At 43.1% G+C, this 22918-nt stretch overlaps 1 protein-coding gene across 1 annotated transcript in view; it reads right to left on the bottom strand.

Moving 5' to 3' along the window:
- LOC135198816 (3-ketoacyl-CoA thiolase, mitochondrial-like) overlaps window positions 1-22656 on the bottom strand; it is an 82207-nt gene extending 59551 nt beyond the window's left edge. Inside the window, exons 1-3 of the mRNA XM_064226783.1 lie at window positions 22501-22656; window positions 5412-5578; window positions 4715-4846 (exon numbers count right to left, since the gene is read on the bottom strand). Of these exons, the coding sequence (XP_064082853.1) occupies window positions 4715-4846; window positions 5412-5578; window positions 22501-22519 (318 nt within the window). The 5' untranslated portion in view covers window positions 22520-22656. The remainder of the gene's footprint in view (window positions 1-4714; window positions 4847-5411; window positions 5579-22500) is intronic.
- Window positions 22657-22918: the final 262 nt, after the last annotated feature.

Below are 22918 nucleotides of genomic sequence, written 5' to 3' on the forward strand. Positions count from 1 at the left end.
ACGCAAAGAAGACCCCAAATACAAAATACGAGGAAGCTGAGCGGGGGGCAGGAAAGAAGACGAAGAATCGGATACCAAGGGAGTCGCGGGAGAGCTTTCCGACGACTTCCTGGCAGACCTTCGCTTCCCCTACCCCCGCACAGCAGTGAAAAGTAATATGAAAATGAAACAGAATACTGCACTTGTGATTCACTTCATAGAACTTAAAGGGGGAAAGATCAATTCTCGGGTAAGAGCGGAAACTTGATCCATAATAATATGATGTTATCATAAAATATATATGAAAATGAAACAGAATACTGCACTTGCGATTTTCACTTTCACAGCAATAAATCGTAAGGATTAATTCCCGGGTAAGAGCGGAAATTGATCCAAAATTAAATTTGATGCAATTAATAAATGAAAATGAAAAGAAAACTGCATTGCGAATCCACTTTCATTGCATTCTATTCATACAAAATAAGAGGCTCGTGCCGAGCGCAATCACGCTCTCGGCAACGAACGCACAGGGCAAAAATATAATGAAAAAGAGTACTTACATCTTTCAATTACACACTTTCGCCCAAAATACATGACTCGGCGCGAGTGCGCCCGCCCTCGGCACCGAGACATAATTCAAGTCAATTTCATGAAAAAAGCGGAAATCGCCGCCTCTACGGCGATAGCTCCATGTTGATTCATAATTAAGTAATGAAAATGAAAACAGTGTACTTACAGTTTCATTTTCAAGTCAAACAAACCATTAGTATACTGAAAACACAATATAAACAAAGCATACGACGATGAAGAGGGCAGAGAGCGATGACGAACACGTCCTTCACACCCGCGGCCGAAAGCAAAAGTGATTCTTCACCTCTCGGGCGCGCGGGCGCGCGCACGATCGGACAAGCAGTTAACTACCGTTCTCCCCTTGTTCGAAGCTTACGACCGTCCCAGCTGCCGCTAGTTACCTTCCTATTGTTAAAGGACCGAGGGTTTGTATTACGTATCGGAACAAATGGGTGATTTATGGCATCATAATGGGCCAAGTTTCAGTTATCGGTGCCATAACGTGCCAATAAAAGAGTTATGGTGCCATATCGTGCCAATAAAAGAGTTATGGTGCCATAACATACCTAACAGAGGCACCATAAACCAAAATTTGGTGCCATAAATCACAGTTTCGGTTAATGGCAGATTTCACTTATCAGCACTCCACAGTGAATAGAACCCCCACAGATAACTGGGCACTGCCTGTACACTGAAAATCATTTTTATCATAAAATCTGTATTGAGTCACGAACAAGATATGAAAAAATATACTAATTAGTGAATAAAGTGTTGCTATAAAAAAAAAAAAATTAGTGACCATCTTAAATGTTTTACGACTTTAATACTATGAGAGAAAATGGCTTATCTTATGTACAATAGACCCCTGTATTCACTAACGATGGGTACCAGATTCCCACTGCGAATAGCTAATATCCGCAAATACTTAAAACCCCTCTAAAAATGCTTAAAACTGCGTATCTTGATAGTTAAAACATACAAAAAAAAAACCTAACAATTCTTATACTACTTGAGTTTTTCAATGGTTTTATCACAAAATGACAAATTTTTATTTCAATTGGTATTTTTCATAGCTAACAAACCTGGGGTCTTAACACAGGATAATCTAGCGCCAGCTGGATAACAGTTAAAAAACAATCAAAGATTGTAATGCAAGGAATCTGTGGCATATGGCAACTCATATGTATAAGAGGAGGAAGCTGGTCATTGACTGGGCTTGGAACCTCATGATGCGTCAAGTCTTTCCTTAACTGCCTTGGAGAGTTGATTTTTGCTTTGCTCTCCTCCCCCCCAAGTTAGCTTTTTGAACTAAGCCCATGATCTGTTTCACATTTATCATGCCCAGAAGTCCCGTGACCGTCAACATTTTTAGACAGCCTTCCAGGATTCCTGTGTTCTCGTTCCTTTGGAGCTGATGCAGATTTGTCATCAGCTGTTTTATGTGTAATGCTGGTCCACTCCCAAGGGGATATTGCCCCTTCAGGGAGAGAGGGGCCAGCTTCATTTTGTTCTTTAGCATTTTACATTTGTTATAGTGAAGATAAAATTTGTATTACACCACTAATGTTTTATTTATATGTGATTTTATCTAGTTACACATTTTCTGGTAAAGTGGTAACGTTTTAGTATGCATTTAGTCACAAAAATCATATGAAAATTCCGTAATTTGTGAATGTCTCAGTAAAAAATACTGCGAATAGGTGAATTTTCTGCAAATAATGGGTATACTATATGGTCCATAGAAAAATCTGTGAATGAGTCTGCGAATCTTAAGTCCGCTAACAGCAGGGGTCAATTGTATACAGTACAGGGGTAACTTGATTAGTTGTTGAAGACTCTTTAAGACAGATTTATTTAGTTTGTATTAAATATTTACACATTTAATTTGTATTAAATGTTTTATAAATATTTTGCTGTTTACATTAATATTATTTTAAAATGATTAAGATATTTTGCTGTTTACGTTAATATTAATAATATTTTAAAATGATTAAATAATTGTTATAAGCATTTTATGTGGTACATACACTTAAGAGTAACAGTTGTAAAAAGGTACTAATCTAAGATGACCTAGGATGCTTTGGGATGATGGTTTGCGGTGTATTTTTGTTTGCAATCATATTAAATTGTTTTAGTATGATGATTTCAGGTGTAATGTTGTTTTAACTATCAAATTAAGCAGTGAAATATTAAAATAGACAGTTATAAGCATTTTAGTTTAAGGGGTACTGGGTATTTGGCAGTTTCAAGCATTTTGAGAGGGGATTTTTGCATTAACACAGGTTTCCATGGTTAGGTCCTGGAACCTATTCCTGCACAAAAGTGGGCGAGTGCTGTGTTCCTAAATGTTATTATCCCAAGAACAGTCAATGTAGCAGGAGTAAGGGGTGGCACAAATTCATGTTGGAGTATCACCTGGGGAAAGCCTAGCATTTGCATATGGCTCATCATTAGAAGAGAGAGCAAGGAGGTTGCTCACCTTCCCCCACACACAATCCCCCTTGGACCAGCCAAAGAAGAACAAAGGAGCAGGGAGGTTACTAGAAGAGTTGGGAGGGAAGGAACTGAAAAGATTCCAAGGTATCGATGGAGGAACATTGCCCATGACAATACTGGCAAATGCTCCTCTTCCACCCAAACCTATTGCACTGAGAACTTGAACAATCTTCCCAGGGAACGTCAGGGGGTGCAGGTTCTACCCCTTCAGAAAGAACAAGATCAGTGGGGACCCACAATCATAAAAGACAACAACCATACACTCATCCACTTCAACACATTTTTTTCCTCCCCTCTTTTCTTAGATGCCTTCATTAGAAAGCATATAGAGTGTATCTTAAATACAAAAAACAGGAGAAACTTAGAATAGAGTCAAGCAGATGGCAGAAAATCTATACCTCACAGCAGACGAAAATCAAACAAATTTCTAAGACAACAGGCCGACCGGCATTTCCCGCCTATTGACCAACCTACCACCAGATAATCTCCTATAACCACATCCCAAATATGCAACTCAATCTCATTGCTGAGGAATACCCCTTAATATTAGGCTGTGATTTCTATTCCCATAAGAAAAAATTTTCAAGTGACATACCACTGCTTTTGCTACATACAGCAGCTGAATTTTGTAGATGTTATATTTACATCTATGTTCTTTGTGTAGAAATGAAGTCCAATCAATATAGTACTACATTGTAACAATGAATGCCTCAACAATACAGTGGATTTTATTTCCTTAATCATCATTTTCAGCAATAACAAATCTGCCAATTAATCATGTTCTATAACCAGTATGAGAATAATTTAAGCTTGACCTTTAGATGTTTATGAACACATTCCCAGCCCTATGCTTTAACATCAGCAGCCATGTTCACAATCACGGAATGTGCAAGTTTCCTTCACTGCACATTAAAAAAAAATGATGCCAACAGTCCAAATAGACAACAAGACGAAGGTTTGTATCCTCATGGGAACAAAAGCACATTATTTTAGAAATAACAATCTTTAAATAACTGAGGCCTTAAATATACTGTATAGTTATAACGTTCTTAAGACACAGCTGACAGAAGATGGTGACTGTAGACTGGAAAAAGTGGTAGGTGGTGTGGACTGACAAGGGTTTAGTGCAGTTTTTGGCCAAATTGTATGCCATGAAACAAATAAAATAAATATATAACCAATTTCTGTAACTGAGGGTGTAGAGAAATGAAACAGAAACAATACTTATTAGTTCCAAACAGAAATTTAAGATAAACTAAAGAAAGAATTTATCAATATGAGGATAAACTCCGCAAAAAAAAAAAAAAATTTTTAATATGAGGATAACCTCAGCAAAAAAAAATATTTTTTTAAAGACACCATCAACTTTCATGCCTACATGGTTTTATTGTTATCTGAGTTTTCATCAAGTTATCAATTTCAAAGTTAATTTTCATTACAAATCTATTTCTTACAAGTACTTCTATTCAACTATCTCAATTCCCCTAATTTTGTAGGCAAAATTTCTTATAAAAAAACATGAACAGATACTTTGTCTAGTAAAGAATCTTTAAAAATGTGTTAAGCACGGTGCAAAAATTGTAGATAAAAAATTATCATGCAGAACAGAAAACTGATACTTCTGTAGCATAGAACAAACACCGTAATAGCAGAACAAATAAAAACTTACATGGGCACCGTTCACAACTGATTGGAATCCAGATCCACACAGCCTATTAACAGAGAGGGCTGGAGCACTAATGGGAACTCCACATCGAAGACCTACATGTCGAGCAGCATAGATTGTATCCGTATGAGCGCACTAGAGAGAAATTTTTATTAGCTACTAAAAATAATAGAAGACAATCTTACTTTTGAACAACTTATTTAACTCAGAATAAGTTGAAAAAGCATTCCTGTAACAATATTTCAACTCTAAATAGGATTCTAAGAAAATTATACAAAAGTTTATAGAAATTAATACAAAAGATTAATGACTTGACAATATAGGCAAAGGCTAACTCATACTACAAAAGCATCACTTCAAATTTGAAAAATTTAACCCCAAATCAATAGATCCAACTCATACAATCAGATAAGATATTGCAAGTGGTTTCAAAGAGTACATCAACTGCTAAACTATCTGAAATGTAAAACTTAAAAATAATGGTAAAACTGGATACATACTCGTACACAACAGTAAGCATTCAAAAGATGACTTCAAGTATTGCATCATTTATCTACAGGTCTAAACTTCAAACATCCACCAGTTTGAACCTCACATTCCTATACAGAATTCCAACTCAAATATAACCAGTTCTTCAAATTCTATATTATCATAACTGAACTGATGTTTAATTAATAAATATACAAATGTATCTACTCACCCCAATCACATTACCAATAATAACTGAATCAACGAGTTCTGGGTTAACATTGGCAGCTGACAGAGCTGCTTTTGCAGCTACTTCTTGCAAATCAGTTGGTGTACGATTAGCCAATTTACCACCAAATGTGCCAAATGGAGTGCGTTTTGCTCCAACCACAAAAATACCTACAAAAAAAAAAAAATGATATTGTTATGATACAATAAAGTTTGTTCATACTTACCTGGCAGATATATATATAGCTGTATTCTCCGAAGTCCGACAGAATTTCAAAACTTATGACACACGTAGTGGGAGTCAGGTGGTTAGTACCCATTTCCGCCGCTGGGAGGCGGGTATCAGGAACCATTCCCATTTTCTATTAAGATTTTCTATTCCCACTGTCTCCTGAGGGGAGGTGGGTGGGCACTTTGATTATATATATCTGCCAGGTAAGTTTGAACAAACTTTATTGTATCATAACAATATCATTTTGTTCATGAAGCTTACCTGTCAGATATATATATAGCTGAATCCCACCTTTGGAGGTGGGGAGAGACAGAATAGGATTTTAGGAAACATATACATGCAGATGATTGACATCTTGGTTCCTTACCTGTTAGCATAGCTGACTTTGTGATTACTGTCACCCAAGTCTGCTCTGCTTTACTAGTCTCTCCATGTAGCTGGTGAGTTCTAGATGATCTGTCAACGGGGGCGTGACCACAATGCGACTAGACCATTTGACCATACAATGAGGGCAACGAAGCAAAAAATACCACCTGGCCTAGCCTACCAAAGGTTAAATCCCACATAACTAGGCGGTCGACCCTACAACCATAAACAACACAAAAATTAAAAGCTCACCTAAACAATCTCTATAGGATAGGATGAGTGCTACTTCCTGCCCCCAAAATAGTGTCTGCGGCGACGTATGGCCCAAGCGAATAGCAGTTCTCGTATGTTGTCTTCACCTCCCGCAGGTAGTGTGAAGCGAACACAGAGTTGCTACGCCAAAAGGTGGCACTCAAAATGTCACTAAGTGCCATGTTCTTATGAAAGGCTACCGAGGTAGAGATAGCCCTTACTTCGTCGGCGTTCACTTTAAACAGCTTCATATCACTGTCACTACAAGAAGAATGCGCCTCTTTGATGGTGTCCCTCAAGAAGAACGCTAGAGCGTTCTTAGACATTGGCAGATCTGGCCTCTTGACCGAACACCACAAGTTACCAGAAGGCCCTCTACAATCCTTCGTTCTCTGCAAGTAGAATTTGAGAGCCCTGACAGGTCAAAGGACTCTCTCTGGCTCCCGACCAACGATTTCGGTCATACCCTTAATCTCAAAAGTGTTAGGCCAAGGGTTGGACGGGTTCTCGTTCTTTGCCAGAAACGTCGGGCTCAAAGAACAAACGGCTTTGTATTTCTTAAAACCAACATGCTTACGCATAGCTTGGATTTCGCTAACTCTCTTTGCCGTCGCCAGAGCAGTTAGGAAAAAAGTTTTTCTTGTCACGTCTATAAGTGAAGCAGCGTGAAGCGGTTCGAAACGGCTGGACATAAGAAACTTTAGAACCACGTCCAAGTTCCATGATGGTACTTTTGGTTGAGGTACCTTCGTTGTCTCGAAAGATCTTAAGAAATCGTTAAGGTCTCTGTCGTTAGCCAAGTCCAGGCCTCTGTGTCGAAAGACTACAGACAGCACACTTCTGTAGCCTTTTATCGTCGGGACTGCCAGCTTCAAGTCCTTCCTCAGGTAAAGGAGGAAGTCAGCAATCTGGTTCACAGAGGTCGTGGTGGAGGAAATGCCCTTCTTCTTGCACCAGCTCCTGAAAGCGGCCCACTTCGTTTGGTACACTGCAAGAGAGGAAGCTCTTCTTGCATTGGCAATCGCTCTTGCCACAGGTCTTGAAAAACCTCTCGCTCTGGCCAGCTTTTGGATAGTCTGAACGCAGTCAGACTCAGAGCGGGGAGGTGTTTGTGGTACCTCTCGAAGTGGGGCTGTCTGAGTAGATCTATCCTTGACGGAAACGTCCTCGGGAAGTCTACTACGAAGGACATGACCTCTGTGAACCAGTTTGTCGCAGGCCAGAAAGGGGCGACTAGCGTCATCCTCGTCCCCTCTGAAGCTGCAAACTTTCTCAGAACTTCCCCTAGTATCTTGAACGGGGGAAAGGCGTAAAGGTCTAGCCCTGTCCATTCCCAGAGAAGGGCATCTATCGCCACTGCTCCTGGATCCAGAACCGGGGAGCAGTAAAGCGGAAGTCTCTTCGTTCTCGACATCGCGAAGATGTCCATGAGAGGACATCCCCACAAACTCCACAGCTCCTGGCATACATCTTGATGTAGGGTCCATTCGGTCGGCAGCAGCTGACCTTGCCGACTGAGGAGGTCTGCACGGACGTTCTCGACGCCTGCGACGAACCTCGTAAGGATCGTGACGTTGCGTGCCCTCGCCCACAACAAGATCTCCTTCGCTAGAGTGAACAGGGACCGAGAGTGTGTTCCTCTCTGCTTCTCGATGTATGCCAGAGCTGTGGTGTTGTCCGAGTTGCTTTGCACTATGCGACGAGAGACTTTGTCTTGAAAGAACTGGAGCGCTAGATGAATGGCTGCCAGCTCCTTGAGGTTTATGTGCCAGGACACCTGTTCCCCTCTCCAGGTGCCTGACACTTCCTCCCCCCCCAGTGTTGCTCCCCACCCCGTGGCAGACACGTCGGAGAACAACACTAGGTCGGGGCTCTGAAGCTTGAGGGAAACTCCCTCTGCCAGCTTCAAAGGATCAGACCACCATCTTAGGTGTGTTCGTTTACCTCTTCCGAGATCTCCAAGATCATATCCATATCGTCCTTGTTTCCAGTTGTCTGACAGGAAAAACTGAAGAGGTCTGAGGTGCAGCCTCCACAGGGAAACAAACTTCTCAAGCGAGGAAATGGTCCCCAGCAGACTCATCCATTCCCTCATCGAGCATGATTCTTTCCCCAGAAAGGCTGACACTTTGCTTAAGCATTGCTGCTGACGTCCCTGGGACGGAAAAGCCCAAAAAGCCACTGAATCCATCTGAATCCCCAGATAAACGATGGACTGCGTTGGGGTCAGATGTGACTTTTCGAAATTCACCAGAAGTCCCAGGGACTTCGTTAACGTCAAAGTAGTGTGAAGGTCCTCCAGACACCGGGCTTCCGAAGAGGCTCGAATGAGCCAGTCGTCTAGGTAGAGAGAGATCCTGACGTTTGAAAGATGAAGCCACCTCGCTACGTTCTTCATTAACAAGGTGAAGACCATCGGGGCCGTGCTCAATCCGAAGCAGAGAGCCCTGAATTGAAATACCTTCCCCTTCAGGACAAACCGCAGGTACTTCATCGACTGGGGATGGATCGGGACGTGAAAATATGCGTCCTGGAGATCTAATGACACCATCCAATCCCCCGGTCTTAAGGCCCCAAGAACTGACTGAGGCGTCTCCATCTTGAACCTCTGTTTGTCAACAAAGAGGTTTAGAGTGCTTACGTCTAACACCGGTCGCCACCCTCCCGACTGTTTCAGCAGTTGTAAAAGCCTGGGGATTCTAGGTCCAAGACCTGTTCTACCGCTCTCTTCTCGAGCATCTGCTCTAGCAAATCGTAAAGAATCTGTTGTTTTCCCGATGGTAAGAGGGCGACATATCCCTGGGTGTCATACACAGCGGGGGTGGTTTCAGGAAAGGGATCCTGTAACCTTTCTCGATGATGTTCAGTGACCAGCTGTCCACATCTCTCTCTCTCCAGGCTTCCGCAAACAAATGAAGTCTGGCTCCTACCACTGACTGAAGGACTGCTTGCTTATTTCTTGCCCCTGGGTTTCGAAGGGGCTCTGCCTCTGGGAAGGCCTCTTCCTCGAGGAGACGGTCTCGAGGAAGATCCGCCTCGAAAGGGCTTCGGTTTCTTTGAAGCTTGAACTCCCGAAGACGTCGAAGGGACTGCAGGTCGTCGAGAAGATTGGGCAAGCAGGTCCTGAGTTGTTTTCTCTTGCAAGCTGACTGCAAGATCTTTGACCATAGCCTGGGGGAAGAGATGGTCCGAAAGAGGGGCAAACAACAACTCCGCCCTCTGCGAGGGAGAAACTGACTTCGCCGTAAAGTTACAGAACAGGGCTCTCTTTTTCAAGAGTCCTGTGCAAAAGTGCAAAGCCAGCTCCTCCGAACCATCCCTGACGGCCTTGTCCATACACGACATGACGCTGGACAGCTCCCCCAGGATAATCGAGTCCGGACTCCGTGACTGGGTATCCAGTACCCCCAAGCACCAGTCCAAGAAGTTAAACACCTCTAACGTGCGAAAGAGGCCTTTCAGATGGTGATCTAACTCCGAGGTAGTCCAAGTCACTTTAGCAGATGAAAGAAGTGACCTCCTCGATGCATCCACCAGGCTGGCGAAGTCCCCCTAAGCAGAAGAGGGAACTCTCAGACCGACGTCCTCTCCTGTCTTGTATCACATACCTGCCTTACCGCTAAGTCTTGACGGCGGTAGAGCAAAAGAGGTCTTCCCTTGACCCTTCCTTAACTCCATCCAATCATGGACCTTGCAAAAAGCTCTCTTAGTTGACAGAGACTTCTTCATTTTGACGAAACCCGTGGTCTTGCTGGCTTTCGAAGACGAAAGTTGAGAAGGTGGAGAGCGGGAGCAGAAGGTTGGAAAGTATCTCCAAACGCGGTCCGAAGAAGGCGGGTAAAGACCTGGTAATCCGAAGAAGCAGACGTAGTTGGTTGCTCATCGTTAGCTTCCTCCGAAGCGCTGCTCACCTCACCTTCTTCTGCAGGTGAGGTAGAAGGGACCACCGAAGGCAGAGGTAAAAGACCTTTAGGCCCAAGTCTTAAAGAAGAGCGTTGCTGAGACGACGAAGGCAAAGCAGCAGAGTGAGTCTCTTCCAAAACTCCACAGCAGGGTCCGGAACTGAAGTAGAATCTTCCTTAAATGAAGAAACACGGCGCGCCTCTTGAAGGGGGGTAGCGTCTTGAAGAGCGTCAGAAAGAACGCGCGAGCTTCCAAGTCAGCGTCCGTCCGAGCGTCAACAGAAACGTCCGGTAAAGCGTCATGCATAGCGTCCTGACGAGCGTCTATACAAGCGTCACGATGGGCGGCCATACGAACGGCCCGTGACGCGGTCGAAGGAAAAGAGTCCAACTTCACATCTTGTAGGGCATCATGCTTAGCAGCAAGAGCAGCATCCTTCAGGGAAGAGCGAGAGACATCTCGGCGAGTTACTCGACTGCGCGAAGCAGCTTGCACGGAGGCGATCTTAGCAGGAAGAGCAACATCCTGCTTAGCAGCAGAGAACGTCGCGATCAGGCGACGGAGCGTCACGCAGCGAACAAAGGGGAACATCCTGAGGAGCAGGAAAGCAGTTCTTGCTCCGAGAGCTACGATGTTGCTCCTTCTCGACGGAAGAACGTTTAGAGAAACATTCCTCGCGCCCTCTAGATAGCCGCTGGGGAGCCGCACGAAATCTAGAGGGCGACGAAACAGGCGAAAGAGACGAGCGAGGAGAAGGAGAGGGAGACTGTCTGGTCCTCTTAATGGGCAGTCTGTCATCCTTCCTCCTCCGACGAGGTTCCGCCTCTCTCTTCGACAGCAATGTAGCAAGTTGTTGCTGCACAGAGCGGATGATCTTCTCGGTAGGAGAAGACTCCCTCTCAGGAGAAGGGCTGATTCTGTGAGAAGACGAGGGGCGAGGGGGACGCCTTCTTCCTTCTCACAGGAACCGCCACAGTATGATCCCTGGAGCGACTGGGGCGCTCGAAGGCATCATCATCGGATGACGTCCTAGTCCTCTTCTGCGGCGGGAAGGCTGCGAAGCTATCTGGGGATGACCGCAGATCAGCAGAAGCAAAAGGACGTAAAGCGTCCCGCTCACGAAAGCTCCTCTTCAACGGGCGAGAGTCCGACCGAGAACTCCACCCCTTGCGCGGGGAGGAAGCCTCGGAGGACGAGAAGCACTCCTTAAGGAGGCGTGCACGCGCACGCTCCTTGGCAGCCTGGGAAGCGCCAACAGTAACTGCCGAAGGGACGCCAGATCGATGGGGGTTCCCCGTAACCCTCCTTCGGCTTTCGACATGCCTTCTCCCTGAAACCGGCAGAGGTCCAGGCCTAGAGGCGAAATAGGGCCGATCTGACGCCCCCTCCACAACACTAGGGGCACTATCACTGCACTCGGATCACTTTTGCCTTCCAAGGCGAGCACTTTAGATTCCAGATTACGTAGCGATTCAAGAGTCACAGAAAGGGCATTACCCTCCACAGACACCATTTCAGGGCCCGAAGGCGTCACTACAGGGTTAGGAGTTGCAAATGCTACTGGAGGGTTAGCAGGAGAAACATAAATGCCCTGACGTTTACTATCTGATATACTTCTGGAGGAAGACCTCCTAATCCTATCCCGCTCCAACTTGCGAACATAGAATTCATACGCCTTCCAACCCGAATCAGACTTTCACACTCCTTGCAGCGATCATCAAACATACACAAATGTCCCCTACAATTCTTGCATACTGTGTGTGGGTCTACCGATGCTTTCGGTAGCCTCACCTTACATTCATCCTTACAACAAACCCCGGCGCTAGCCGAACTAGACCCAGACATCTTAGTTTAAGGAAAAATCAAGCCAAAATCTAAAACAGTCCACAAACAATGTGTGCCTAGCCACAGATCCAAAGTCAAATAATCAAAAATCAATCAGGATACTTAAGTAGCCAAAAGTTTTCCAAAATCCAAATACGGAGGTATTGAAAACAGATGTTTACAGTACCGGCGACAGAGAAAATCTGAATAGAAAATGGGAATGGTTCCTGATACCCGCCTCCAAGCGGCGAAAATGGGTACTAACCACCTGACTCACACTACGTGTCGTAAGTTTTGAAATTCTGTCAGACTTCGGAGAATACAGCTATATATATATATCTGACAGGTAAGCTTCATGAACAAAATAAAAAATTTTGGTCAAACAATTCTCTAATATGTCGTCTGCTTGCAGGTGCTTTTGGCAGCCATATGTATATACAGGGTGTCCATAAAGTCCCAATACCATTACAAGTATTTATTGCTCAGAAACCATATAACATAAGAGTAATACAGTTTTTTGTAGAATGTTCTACATTCAAGTTTACATTCGGAGCACTTCATTCTACAAAAACTGCATTACTCTGTTATATGGTTTCTGAGCAATAAATACTTGTAATGGTATACTGAGCCTTTTTGGACACCCTGTACATTAAGACAAACTGTTCCCGCCATGGCTACGCTGTCAACACTTTCTCAGCGTATTTCAAGAGCAATTTGGAGTGAGTTAAGAACAAAATGTGTATAATTATAATCAAATAAGCACTGTGGAGTGTCATATGTGATGGCAGTAAGGATAAAACCACCAATTACAAGGTAATAATGAATTCAGTTCTAAGACATCTCATTCTTTCACTAATATAGGCAACTATATGTTTTACTGTGCTGATTACAACTGCAATCTTGAGTAATTTCAATAAACGTTACATATATATGCTAATATTGTTCAAATGAGCGCTGGGAAGCAGTGTTGCCAGATCTACCGAAATTTCATGAGATCTACTGAAATTCTGATAGATCTCAAGAAATCCCAAATCACTAATATACTCTAATGAATTCTGAAAGGTTCTCTAGAAAATCTACTAAAATTATGCTTCCCTGCAGTTGAAAATATAAAACTCTGCCTCAATTTCATTATAATTTATTTCTGATAGCTTGTTTGTATGGTGTTTTAACGTTGCATGGAACCAGTGGTTATTTAGCAACGGGACCAACGGCTTTACATGACTTCTGAACCACATCAAGAGTGAACTTCTATCACCAGAAAAACACATCTCTAACCCCTCAATGGAATGCTCAAGAATCGAACTCGCGGCCACATTTCTGATAGCTTTAATGATGATGAGACTGATGATTAATACTGTGATGCATTTATAGTTAAGTTTTGTGTGAAGGAAATTGTGATCAGTAATTCAGTAAGTTAATATCCAAATGATAATGGAAGTTACATTTTGTGAAAAAAAAAAAGTTTTTCTTCAACTATTGAAGTAAGATGCTAATAAAGCTTTGCCTTAATTCATTAAAGTTATTTCTGATGGCTTTACTGATGATGATGATGATGGGGCTGATAATTAATATATGATGCATTTATATTTAATTTTTGTGTGAGCAAAATTATGATCAATAATTCAAGAAGTTATATCTGGATAATATTGGAAGTTTTACTTAGTAAAAAAGATTATATTTTTTCACCAACCGTTGAAGTAATCATATAAAGCTTTGCCTTAATTTAATTTATTTCTGATAGTTCTAATGATGATGATAAGACTGATGATTAATACTCTGATGCATTTGTAGTTAAGTTTTGGGTGAACAAAATTATGGTGACTAATAATTCAGTATGTTAATTTCTGAATGGTATTTGTTTTATTTTGTGAAAAAATTTATTTTGTTTTGTAATATTTCACCAGCCATGGCAGTAAGATATTACATATACAGCTTTTCCTTCATTTCATTAAATTCATTCCATAAATATCTTAAGGTCCAATATAGTGCGTGCATCTCTCTCTCTAACTATCTGAATATCTATCTACTATATCTCTCTGTCTATCTCTATATGAAGCCCATCTATGTCTACCTACCTGTCTGACTTTATATATATATAAAATATATATATATATGTCTACCAAATTTTTACCTATACCTAATGAATGTTTTATTTAATTTCTCCTGAAATTTCCTCTGCACCATCTGGCAATACTGCTGGGAATGCTGGAAAGGATATGATACCGATGTCGGTTACGAATGGGACCGGATGCGATAAGACGCCATTTGGATTAAAAAACTGCCTTGAAAACATATTTTACAAAGACCTCACATGCTTATTTTAGTTTGTATGGTGCTTTCATATATAGGGTAGAATATCACGACAGGCCAACCCTCATCACGGTGGACGGCTCTTATTCACTCGATATTTAATTGGTGAAACATGAATACAATTGCAACTCTAAGCATACCATTTAAAAGACTGAAGTTTCGTCAACATATTGTGATATATGAAAGCCCCATACAAACTAAAATAAGCATGTGAGCTCTTCGTAAAATATGTTTTCAAGGCAGTTTTGAAATCCAATTGGCGGCTACGTTTTGCATGGACGGTTTCTCATCAGTGACGGCCACCATCTTTCCCAGCCTTCCCAGCACTCATTTGAACAATGTTAGCGTATGTATGTAACGTTTATTTGATCTTACTCAGATTGCAGTTGTAATCAGCACAATAAAAACAAAAATGATATTGTTATAATACAATAAAAGTTTCATACATACTTACCTGGCAGATAATATACATGCTAAGACTCCGTCGTCCCCGACAGAAATTCAAATTTCGCGCCACTCGCTACCGGTAGGTCAGGTGATCTACCTGCCTGCCCTGGGCGGCAGGACTAGGAACCATTCCCGTTTTCTATCATATTTTCTCTCTTCCACCTGTCTCCTGCGGGGAGGCTGGGTGGGCCATTAATCGTATATATCTGCCAGGTAAGTATGTATGAAACTTTATTGTATTATAACAATATCATTTTCATACAATGAACTTACCTGTCAGATATTACATATCTGATTGGCACCCTTTGGTGGAGGGTCAGAGACAGCTAATATTGGAATAGACAGGTAACAACATATGTTGTAGGTATAAAAGAAAAACCTTGGTTTCCTACCTGATAGGTGGTAGACTTCGTGGCTGTAGCCCGGTAGTCTGCATCACCTCAAGACTTTAGCGAGATATTAGATCTATGGCTGAGTTCTTGTGGGTCTGTCGATGGGTTATAAGAACCGCTTACTCGGCAGAGCCTAAAAGGACTTTGTCAATGGGTACTGGACCACTTCTATGACAACACACCTTGTGAAGGAGCATAACCAATCCCGACCACCTGATCCTAACCAACCATGTTAATATATAGAATTGCTCTGAGTTATCCCCGAACTCATAACAAACAACCCATAACTCGAAACGAAAAACTCATTTATACAAAAATTCTCAAAAAAAAAAATACTCCGCTAAAAGATATCACAAGAGTTTTCCTTACTGAACAACAGTGACTGGCCGCCAGTGCAGCACCGAGCCCTCTTTGTCAGCAGGAATCTAGAACATATCTAGTAGAAGGTAAGTACAAATTTAAGGATTGGTGTTTGCTCCCGTACCCAGTATTGTATCCGCCGATACAAATGGTACCCAGAGAAAACATTTCTCGTAGGTCACGCGAACGTCTTTAAGATAGTGAGATGCAAAAACTGAATTGCACCTCCAATATGTCGTGTCAATGATTTTCTTTAATGACATATTCTTCTGAAAAGAGAGAGACGTCGCCACTGCTCTAACTTCATGGGCTTTTACTCTTAAAAGCGGAAAGAGTCGTCAGGACAGAAACTTGTGAGCATCCGTAATGACGCTCCTAATGAAGAAGCTAATGCGTTCTTAGACATGATTCTGTGGGGTCCTTAATCGAACACCAAGACTTTGTCTAGAGCCTCCCATTTGTTTCTTTTCTTTGTAAGAAGAACTTCAAGGCTCTTACCGGGCAAAGAGACCTCTCTGTTTCTCTCCCTACTAGACTCGATAAGCCTTTGATCTCGAATCTCTTGGGCCAGGGATTCGATGGATTTTCATTCTTCGCTAGAAAAAAGAGTTCTAAACGAGTAAAAGCCGAGTCTTTGTTAAGCCGACTTCATCTTCTAGGGCATGAAGTTCGCCAACTCTTTTGGCTGTCGCCAAAGATAGGAGAAACAAGCATTTTCTTGTTATATCCCTGAACGAAGCTACGTGGGGAGGCTCAAATCTGTCAGACGAAAGGAACTTGAGAACTACGTCCAGGTTCCAGCTGGGTGGAGTTAGTTCCTTCGATTTTGTCGTTTCAAACGATCTAATCAAGTCGTGCAGATCTTTATTCTCAACAATGTCTAGGCCTCTGTTTCTAAATACTGCCGACAGCATGCTCCTGTATCCTTTGATTGTCGATACAGACAAATGAGAGCCTCTCTCAAGAACAAAAGGAAATCGGCGATTTCGGTTATAGAGGTACTGGAGGAGGACAACTTCTTAGACTTACACCACCTTCTGAATACCTCCCACTTCGACTGATAGACTCGTCTAGTGGAAGCTCTGCGGCTCTAGCGATAGCGCTTGCAGCTTCGCGAGAAAACCCCCTCGCTCTGACAAGTCTTTCGATAGTCGAAAGGCAGTCAGAGCGAGAGCGGGGAGGTTTTGATGAAATCCAAATCTCGAATGTGGCTGTCTGAGAAGATCCATCCTTTTTGGAAGGGATCTTGGGAAGTCTACTGTCCACTCCAGCACCTCTGCAAACCAATCTTGTGCTGGCCAAACGGGGCTATCAGGGTCATCCTTGTCCCGTTGGACGCTACGAACTTTCTCAACACTTGTCCCAGGATTTTGAAAGGGGGGAAAGCGTATACACGTCCACATGAGACCAGTCCAGCAGGAAGGCGTCGACCACGAGAGCTCTTGGGTCTTCCACCACTGAACAAAAGACTTCCAGCCTTTTGGAAAGGAATGTGGCGAACAGATCTACGTGAGGAGTGCCCCAAAGATCCCAAAGACTCTGACACACCTCTGAATGAAGAGTCCATTCTGTGTGAAGGACCTGGTCTTCTCCTGCTCAGTCTGTCCGCCCTGATGTTTCTCGTCCCCTGAACAAATCTTGTCAGGAGGGCGATGTTTCTTTGTGGCGGCCCAAATTAGCAGATCTCTTGCTATCTCGTAAAGCAACACTGAGTGTGTTCCTCCTTGCTTCCGAATGTAGGACAGGACTGTAGTGTTGTCCACATTCACTTGGACCACACTGTTTCGTCACAAAGGGTTGCGAAGAACTTTAGCGCCAGTGAACTGCTAGAAGTTCTTTGCAATTTATGTGCCAGGACACCTGTGCTGCCTTCCAGGTGCCTGACACTTCTCTCGGTCCTAGTGTTGCTCCCCAACCCTTCTCCGATGCGTCGGAATACAACACTCGGCTTGGGTTCGGAACTTCCAGAGAAATTCCCTTGTTCTCTTTTAGAGGGGACAACCACCATTGCAGGTGTGGTTTCATCTCCATTGGAAGGAGAAAACTGTCGGAGAGAAGTCCCGTCTTCCAGTTCCAAGATCTCCTTAGGAAAAACTGAAGAGGGCGAAGATGTAGTCTTCCTAGAGGAAAGAACTGTTCGAGCGAGGAAAGGGTGCCTAGTAGGCTTAACCATTCCCTCGCCGAAGTCCGTTCTTTCCCTAAGAAGAGAGAGACTTTTTCCAAGCCTCTCACGATTCTCTCTTGCGAAGGAAATACTCGAAAACCCCGAGAATCCATCTGAATCTCCTTCTACACCTTGTGGAGAATCGGCCTGAAAAACGAGAGGATCTTCATCCCGTTCTCTCTCTACTGGTGACAAACTCCTACTAGGAGAGGGGCTCATAGAGTGCACCGACTCTCTCTCACGTCTAAAAGAAGTCTCGCGTCTGCTTGACTTCTCGCGCCTGAACAGCTCCTCGCGCTTGGCTGGCGCCTCGCGCTTGTCTGGCGCCTCGCGCTTGTCTGGCGCCTCGCGCTTGTCTTGCGCCTCGCGCTTGGCTGGCGCTTCACGCTTGGCTGGAGCGTGTAGCCTGGCTGGCATCTCGCGCCTGGCTGACGTCTCGCGCTTGTCTGGCGCCTCACGCAATGTTGACTCCTCGCGCCTGGCTGGCGCCTCGCGCTTGGCTGGTCGCCTCGCGCTTGGCTGCGGCCTCGCGAATTGGCCTGAATCTCACGCCTAACTGGCGCCTCAGGCCTGAGCGTATCCTGATCTAGAGCAACTCGCTCGGATAGATCCTGACGTTTGTACGACTCTTCGCGCCTGGAAGACGTCCCATGTCTGGCGGACGCTTCACGTCTGGCTGGTGAAAGAAGACGAGACTTCTTAATAGGAAGTCTAGCGTCCTTCTTGCGAGGGGGATCCCTCGAAAGAACTCCAACCAAAGAGGCAATCTGCTCTTGAACTGCAAGCAATATCCTCTTGGAAGCCACCCCAGCGTCCTCTTCAATAGAAGAAGCAGAAGAACTCGAAGGAGTGCGATCCTCAAATACTGCTCTAGGAGGCGTCGAAACCAGCTTAGCCTTCTTGATAGAAGAAGGAGCTTCCTCCGAGAAGCGTTCCGGGCTCGAGTCGAACGCGCGCTCTTTCCAATGCCTTTTCAGTGGCCTAGAAAGATCCGAGTCCTTCCACCCTCGTTTAGGTGAAGGAGAACCGGACGACGAGAAACAATCTCGTAGGACGCTTCTATTTGAGCAGTCCTGAGCAGACTGTAACGAAACAGAACCTGCTGAAGGGACGCCTGACCATTGGGGATTCCCCACAACCTCCGTACGACTTTCGACTTTCCTACTCCTCTGGGTATGTGAGTTTGGAAGAGGTCTAGGCCTGGGAGCACTCACTTCACTTAGTAAATCACAATCACTAGCCTTACCTTGCATGGCCGCCATCTTTGTCTTCATTTTACAGAAGAGTAGCCTTCAGAGTTGGCGATTTCAGAAGCCGAATCCGAATGCAAAGCCTGTGAGGATTCAGATACATAGGAGAATCATATTCATTAACAAAAGGAGAGTTAGACTCAGAAAAAGGAAAAGGCTCAATAGGCCTTGTACTCACACTCTTTTGTGCAGCCGCCCCGTCTAATCCTATCCCTCTCTAACTTCTTCAAGTAAGAAGTTAGAGTCTTCCATTCATTAGCATCCAACTTTTCACACTCAATACAGGTGTTAGCCAAAGAATAGTCAAACCCCCTATATTTACGACATACAGTGTGAGGATCAACCGAAGCCTTCGGTATCCTCACCTTGCAGCCTACATTCACACACACTCTCACACTAACACTTGAATCAGACATTCTATTAGAAAAATCAAAAGCAAGTCCAAATCCAGTCCACAGTAGCGAATGCCAAAACAACGATCCAGTACGTCACCAAGAAATCCAATAAAGATGATCATAAATCTTGAAAAGCGAATTCCAGTCAGGAGGCAGTAACAACAATGTTTGATACCACCGGCGACAGAGAAAAATATGATAGAAAACGGGAATGGGTTCCTAGTCCTGCCGCCCAGGCAGCAGGTAGATCACCTGACCTACCGGTAGCGAGTGGCGCGAAATTTGAATTTCTGTCGGGGACGACGGAGTCTTAGCTATGTATATATCTGACAGGTAAGTTCATTGTATGAAACAACATTTTGTTGCCTATATTAGTGAAAGTATGAAACTTGTTATTCCCGGGGTTATGGTTTGAACTGAATTCATTCTTACCTTGTAATCGGCGGTTTTTATCCTTACTGCCATCACAACTGAAACTCCACAGTGCTTATTTGATTGTTATTATACACATTTTGGTCTCAGTTCACTCCACATTGCACTTTAAACCCGTTGCTGTTCCTGGTTTCTAAGCGCGCGCGCCATAAACACAATTACGAACAGCAGACGACGACAGACGACGAAACTGCAAAGTTTTATTCCCTAAACTGTTTACTTTACTCGTTATTTAGTTTAAATTTACTTTATTTAAAAATTTTGATTTAATTCATGTATATTATCGCTTTTTTGCAACCAAATTACCCCGAAAAATTACAGATATTTCTAAAGTAGATAAAATCAAATGTTTCTAACGTTTTCGTACATCTGGCTGCCGAAAACCATAGAGGAACGAATACGGAAAAGTGCATAGAGGAACGACTTACTTTTTTTTTTTTTTTTTTTTTTTTTTTTTTTTTTTTTTTTTTTTTTTTTGCTTTTTTGTTTTTGCTAGCACTTTTCATTGATTTCAGTCTTTATTAGTATTTTGAATTTCTTTAATAATCGTATGCCAGAAATAAATGTAACCTTTAATGTTTGCATGCTTTAATGTTTGCATGCTAAGAATGGCAAAATCATCGTTGCCACATTAGTGGAGGCTTCACACATACGCCGTTCCATTATTATAAACTGTTTCCATGAATTCTAGTTGTCATAGTAATGCAATAATGATAAAATTGCTTTAATATTTATGTATATATACTTCCAATACATAGCCTAATTTCACCAATTTCAAAGTTTTTGTGTGTAGTCTTATACCCAGTTTGGAGGTCAGCACATACCGAATGGCAGACAGAGAGAGTAGAGAGAGAGAGAAAGGATGGCGAAGGAACGAAGAAGAAAAGGGATGGCGGTGGAGGGGGGGGGGGGGGGGGTTGGGGTTTAGAGGGTAGGTGGAGCTTTATACGCGTGTTCGTATCCATTTCTTTTATCGATTGTTGTGATAAAAGTGCTCCAGCGTCTGTGGGTACAAGTGGTGTGCGGATTTATCACAGGAAATGGAAAGTTTGTTGACACAAGTGACTCCGTAAACATCGAGATGGCGTCAATCTTCGAAACATTTTTAGTTTAAGTAAAAATTTCTAAAGCGTTTTGGTGAGATTTCCACTGCCGTGGGCGCCATTTTCAGTACCCTCTGTTTAAATCTTAAAATTTGGCCCAAAAAAAATTAAGGTTTCTAACTTTGGAGAAAATACTTACTTCGAAGGAGAGTAGAGGTCTTTAGCTCCGTTTCTCACCAACAAGAAGTCGCGACTGATGCCCATCTCGGGTGTCAGGACGCGTTATAATGTACTTTTTCGGAGGGTGGCTAGCGTTGATTGTAGGTGGCCTGCTTGGCCTGCTGTGATATTTTACCCTATCACATTGTTGACGAAACTTCAATCTTCTGAATGCTATGCTTAAAGGTGTAATTGTATTCTTGTTTCACCAATTAAATAGTAGGTATCGAGTGAATAATGGTGATCTGCCTGAGTAAGGTAGACTCAAGGTGGTTGTTTTCACTATCCACTGCTTTTTGTTTGTTGTCTCTCTGATACCCGCGGCATGGTACAACACAGCACGCTACAGAGCTTTTCAGTACAATTACCAAGGTACTACCTTGGTATCATATCAGCCTGAGGTAACCAAGAGTTCAAATAAAACTAGGTAGTACCTTTATGGAATTCGACTTAGATAGCAAAACCCTTTTACCAGTTAAGGATCCCACCCCCCCCCCCCCCCCCCCCCCCCCCCCCACCATGACAAAGATCATTTCCAAGATGAAATCAACCTCAGATCCAACCACTGAGTAAAGATGTAGGGTAAAAAACCGCATGTTACAGGGGTGGACCATGTACGATCAATGTGTACAACCCCATGAAAAGTACAATGTGTACAACCCCATGAAAAGTACATTATAACGCGTCCTGACACCGGAATAGAGGTCTTTAGCTCCGTTTCTCACCAACAACAAGTTGCGTCTGATGCCCATCTCCGATGTCAGGACGCATTATAATGTACTTTTTTGGGGGTTGTACACATTGATCGTACATGGTCCACCCCTGTACCATGCGGTTTTTTACCCTAATCAACCTCAGATCCAACCACTGAGTAAAGATGAAATCAACCTCAGATCCAACCACTGAGTAAAGATGAAATCAACCTCAGATCCAACCACTGAGTAAAGATGAAATCAACCTCAGATCCAGCCAGAGTAAAGATGAAATCAACCTCAGATCCAACCACTGAGTAAAGATGAAATCAACCTCAGATCCAACCACTGAGTAAAGATGAAATCAACCTCAGATCCAACCACTGAGTATACTTAGGCCACGGATTTACGGTAGGCTCCTCACTATTCGGTAGCCTACTTAGGTATCTCTCAAACGAAAAGAAGGCCGGCTCATCCTGCTAATGGACTACAGTAGGCTAGCCTACTAGCTATACTAAGCACTAGGTATTACCTAGTAGTATATTAATGACCAGGAGTATTGAATAATAACACAGATGTCCCTTTAAACAGGGCAATCTGAATATATATTGAACGTATGTTAAGCCGGCCGGTCTGTAAAGCTAACGAATCCTGGCTGAACCTCAATAGTACCTAGACTTGCTACTTATAGTAGCCAACAATAACTTAGGCCTGGGTTAAAGTTGGTTCTTTAGTATAGGTCTGCATAAATCACATCAATTCGTAGATTATACTATTAGTAATTAATGAAGTTTCATTTTTGGGCCTACCTCTTGTTAGAGCTGCCATTATTCCTTAAGAATCGCAGTAGATACACGACAGCCTACAGAAAACCAGTCTTGGGCCTGAATAATCAAATTGTCTCACGAACTTTGGGACGCGTTCAAAATTGTAGTGTTTCTATTCCTCTGGTCGTGGCGTTTTTGTGCCATAAAGAACCCTTAAAAACCATTTGATTAATGATCAGAGTATTTGAACTAAATAACATATAGTGTTATATTTTTACAACGATTAAAGACGGGTTATAGGTAGATATTGATTCAGAAACATTATCAGCAACAAGAGTGGACTCTCTTCTTAAGTTGTAATGCAAGCATAAATGTTTTCGATATCAGCTGACCGGAATGGCAACAAATGAAAATAAACTTGTTTCTATGTGAGGGAAAATGACCCTTTGGCCGATGAATG

The sequence above is a fragment of the Macrobrachium nipponense genome, chromosome 22 (assembly GCF_015104395.2).
Source record: "Macrobrachium nipponense isolate FS-2020 chromosome 22, ASM1510439v2, whole genome shotgun sequence".
NCBI lineage: Eukaryota > Metazoa > Arthropoda > Malacostraca > Decapoda > Palaemonidae > Macrobrachium > Macrobrachium nipponense.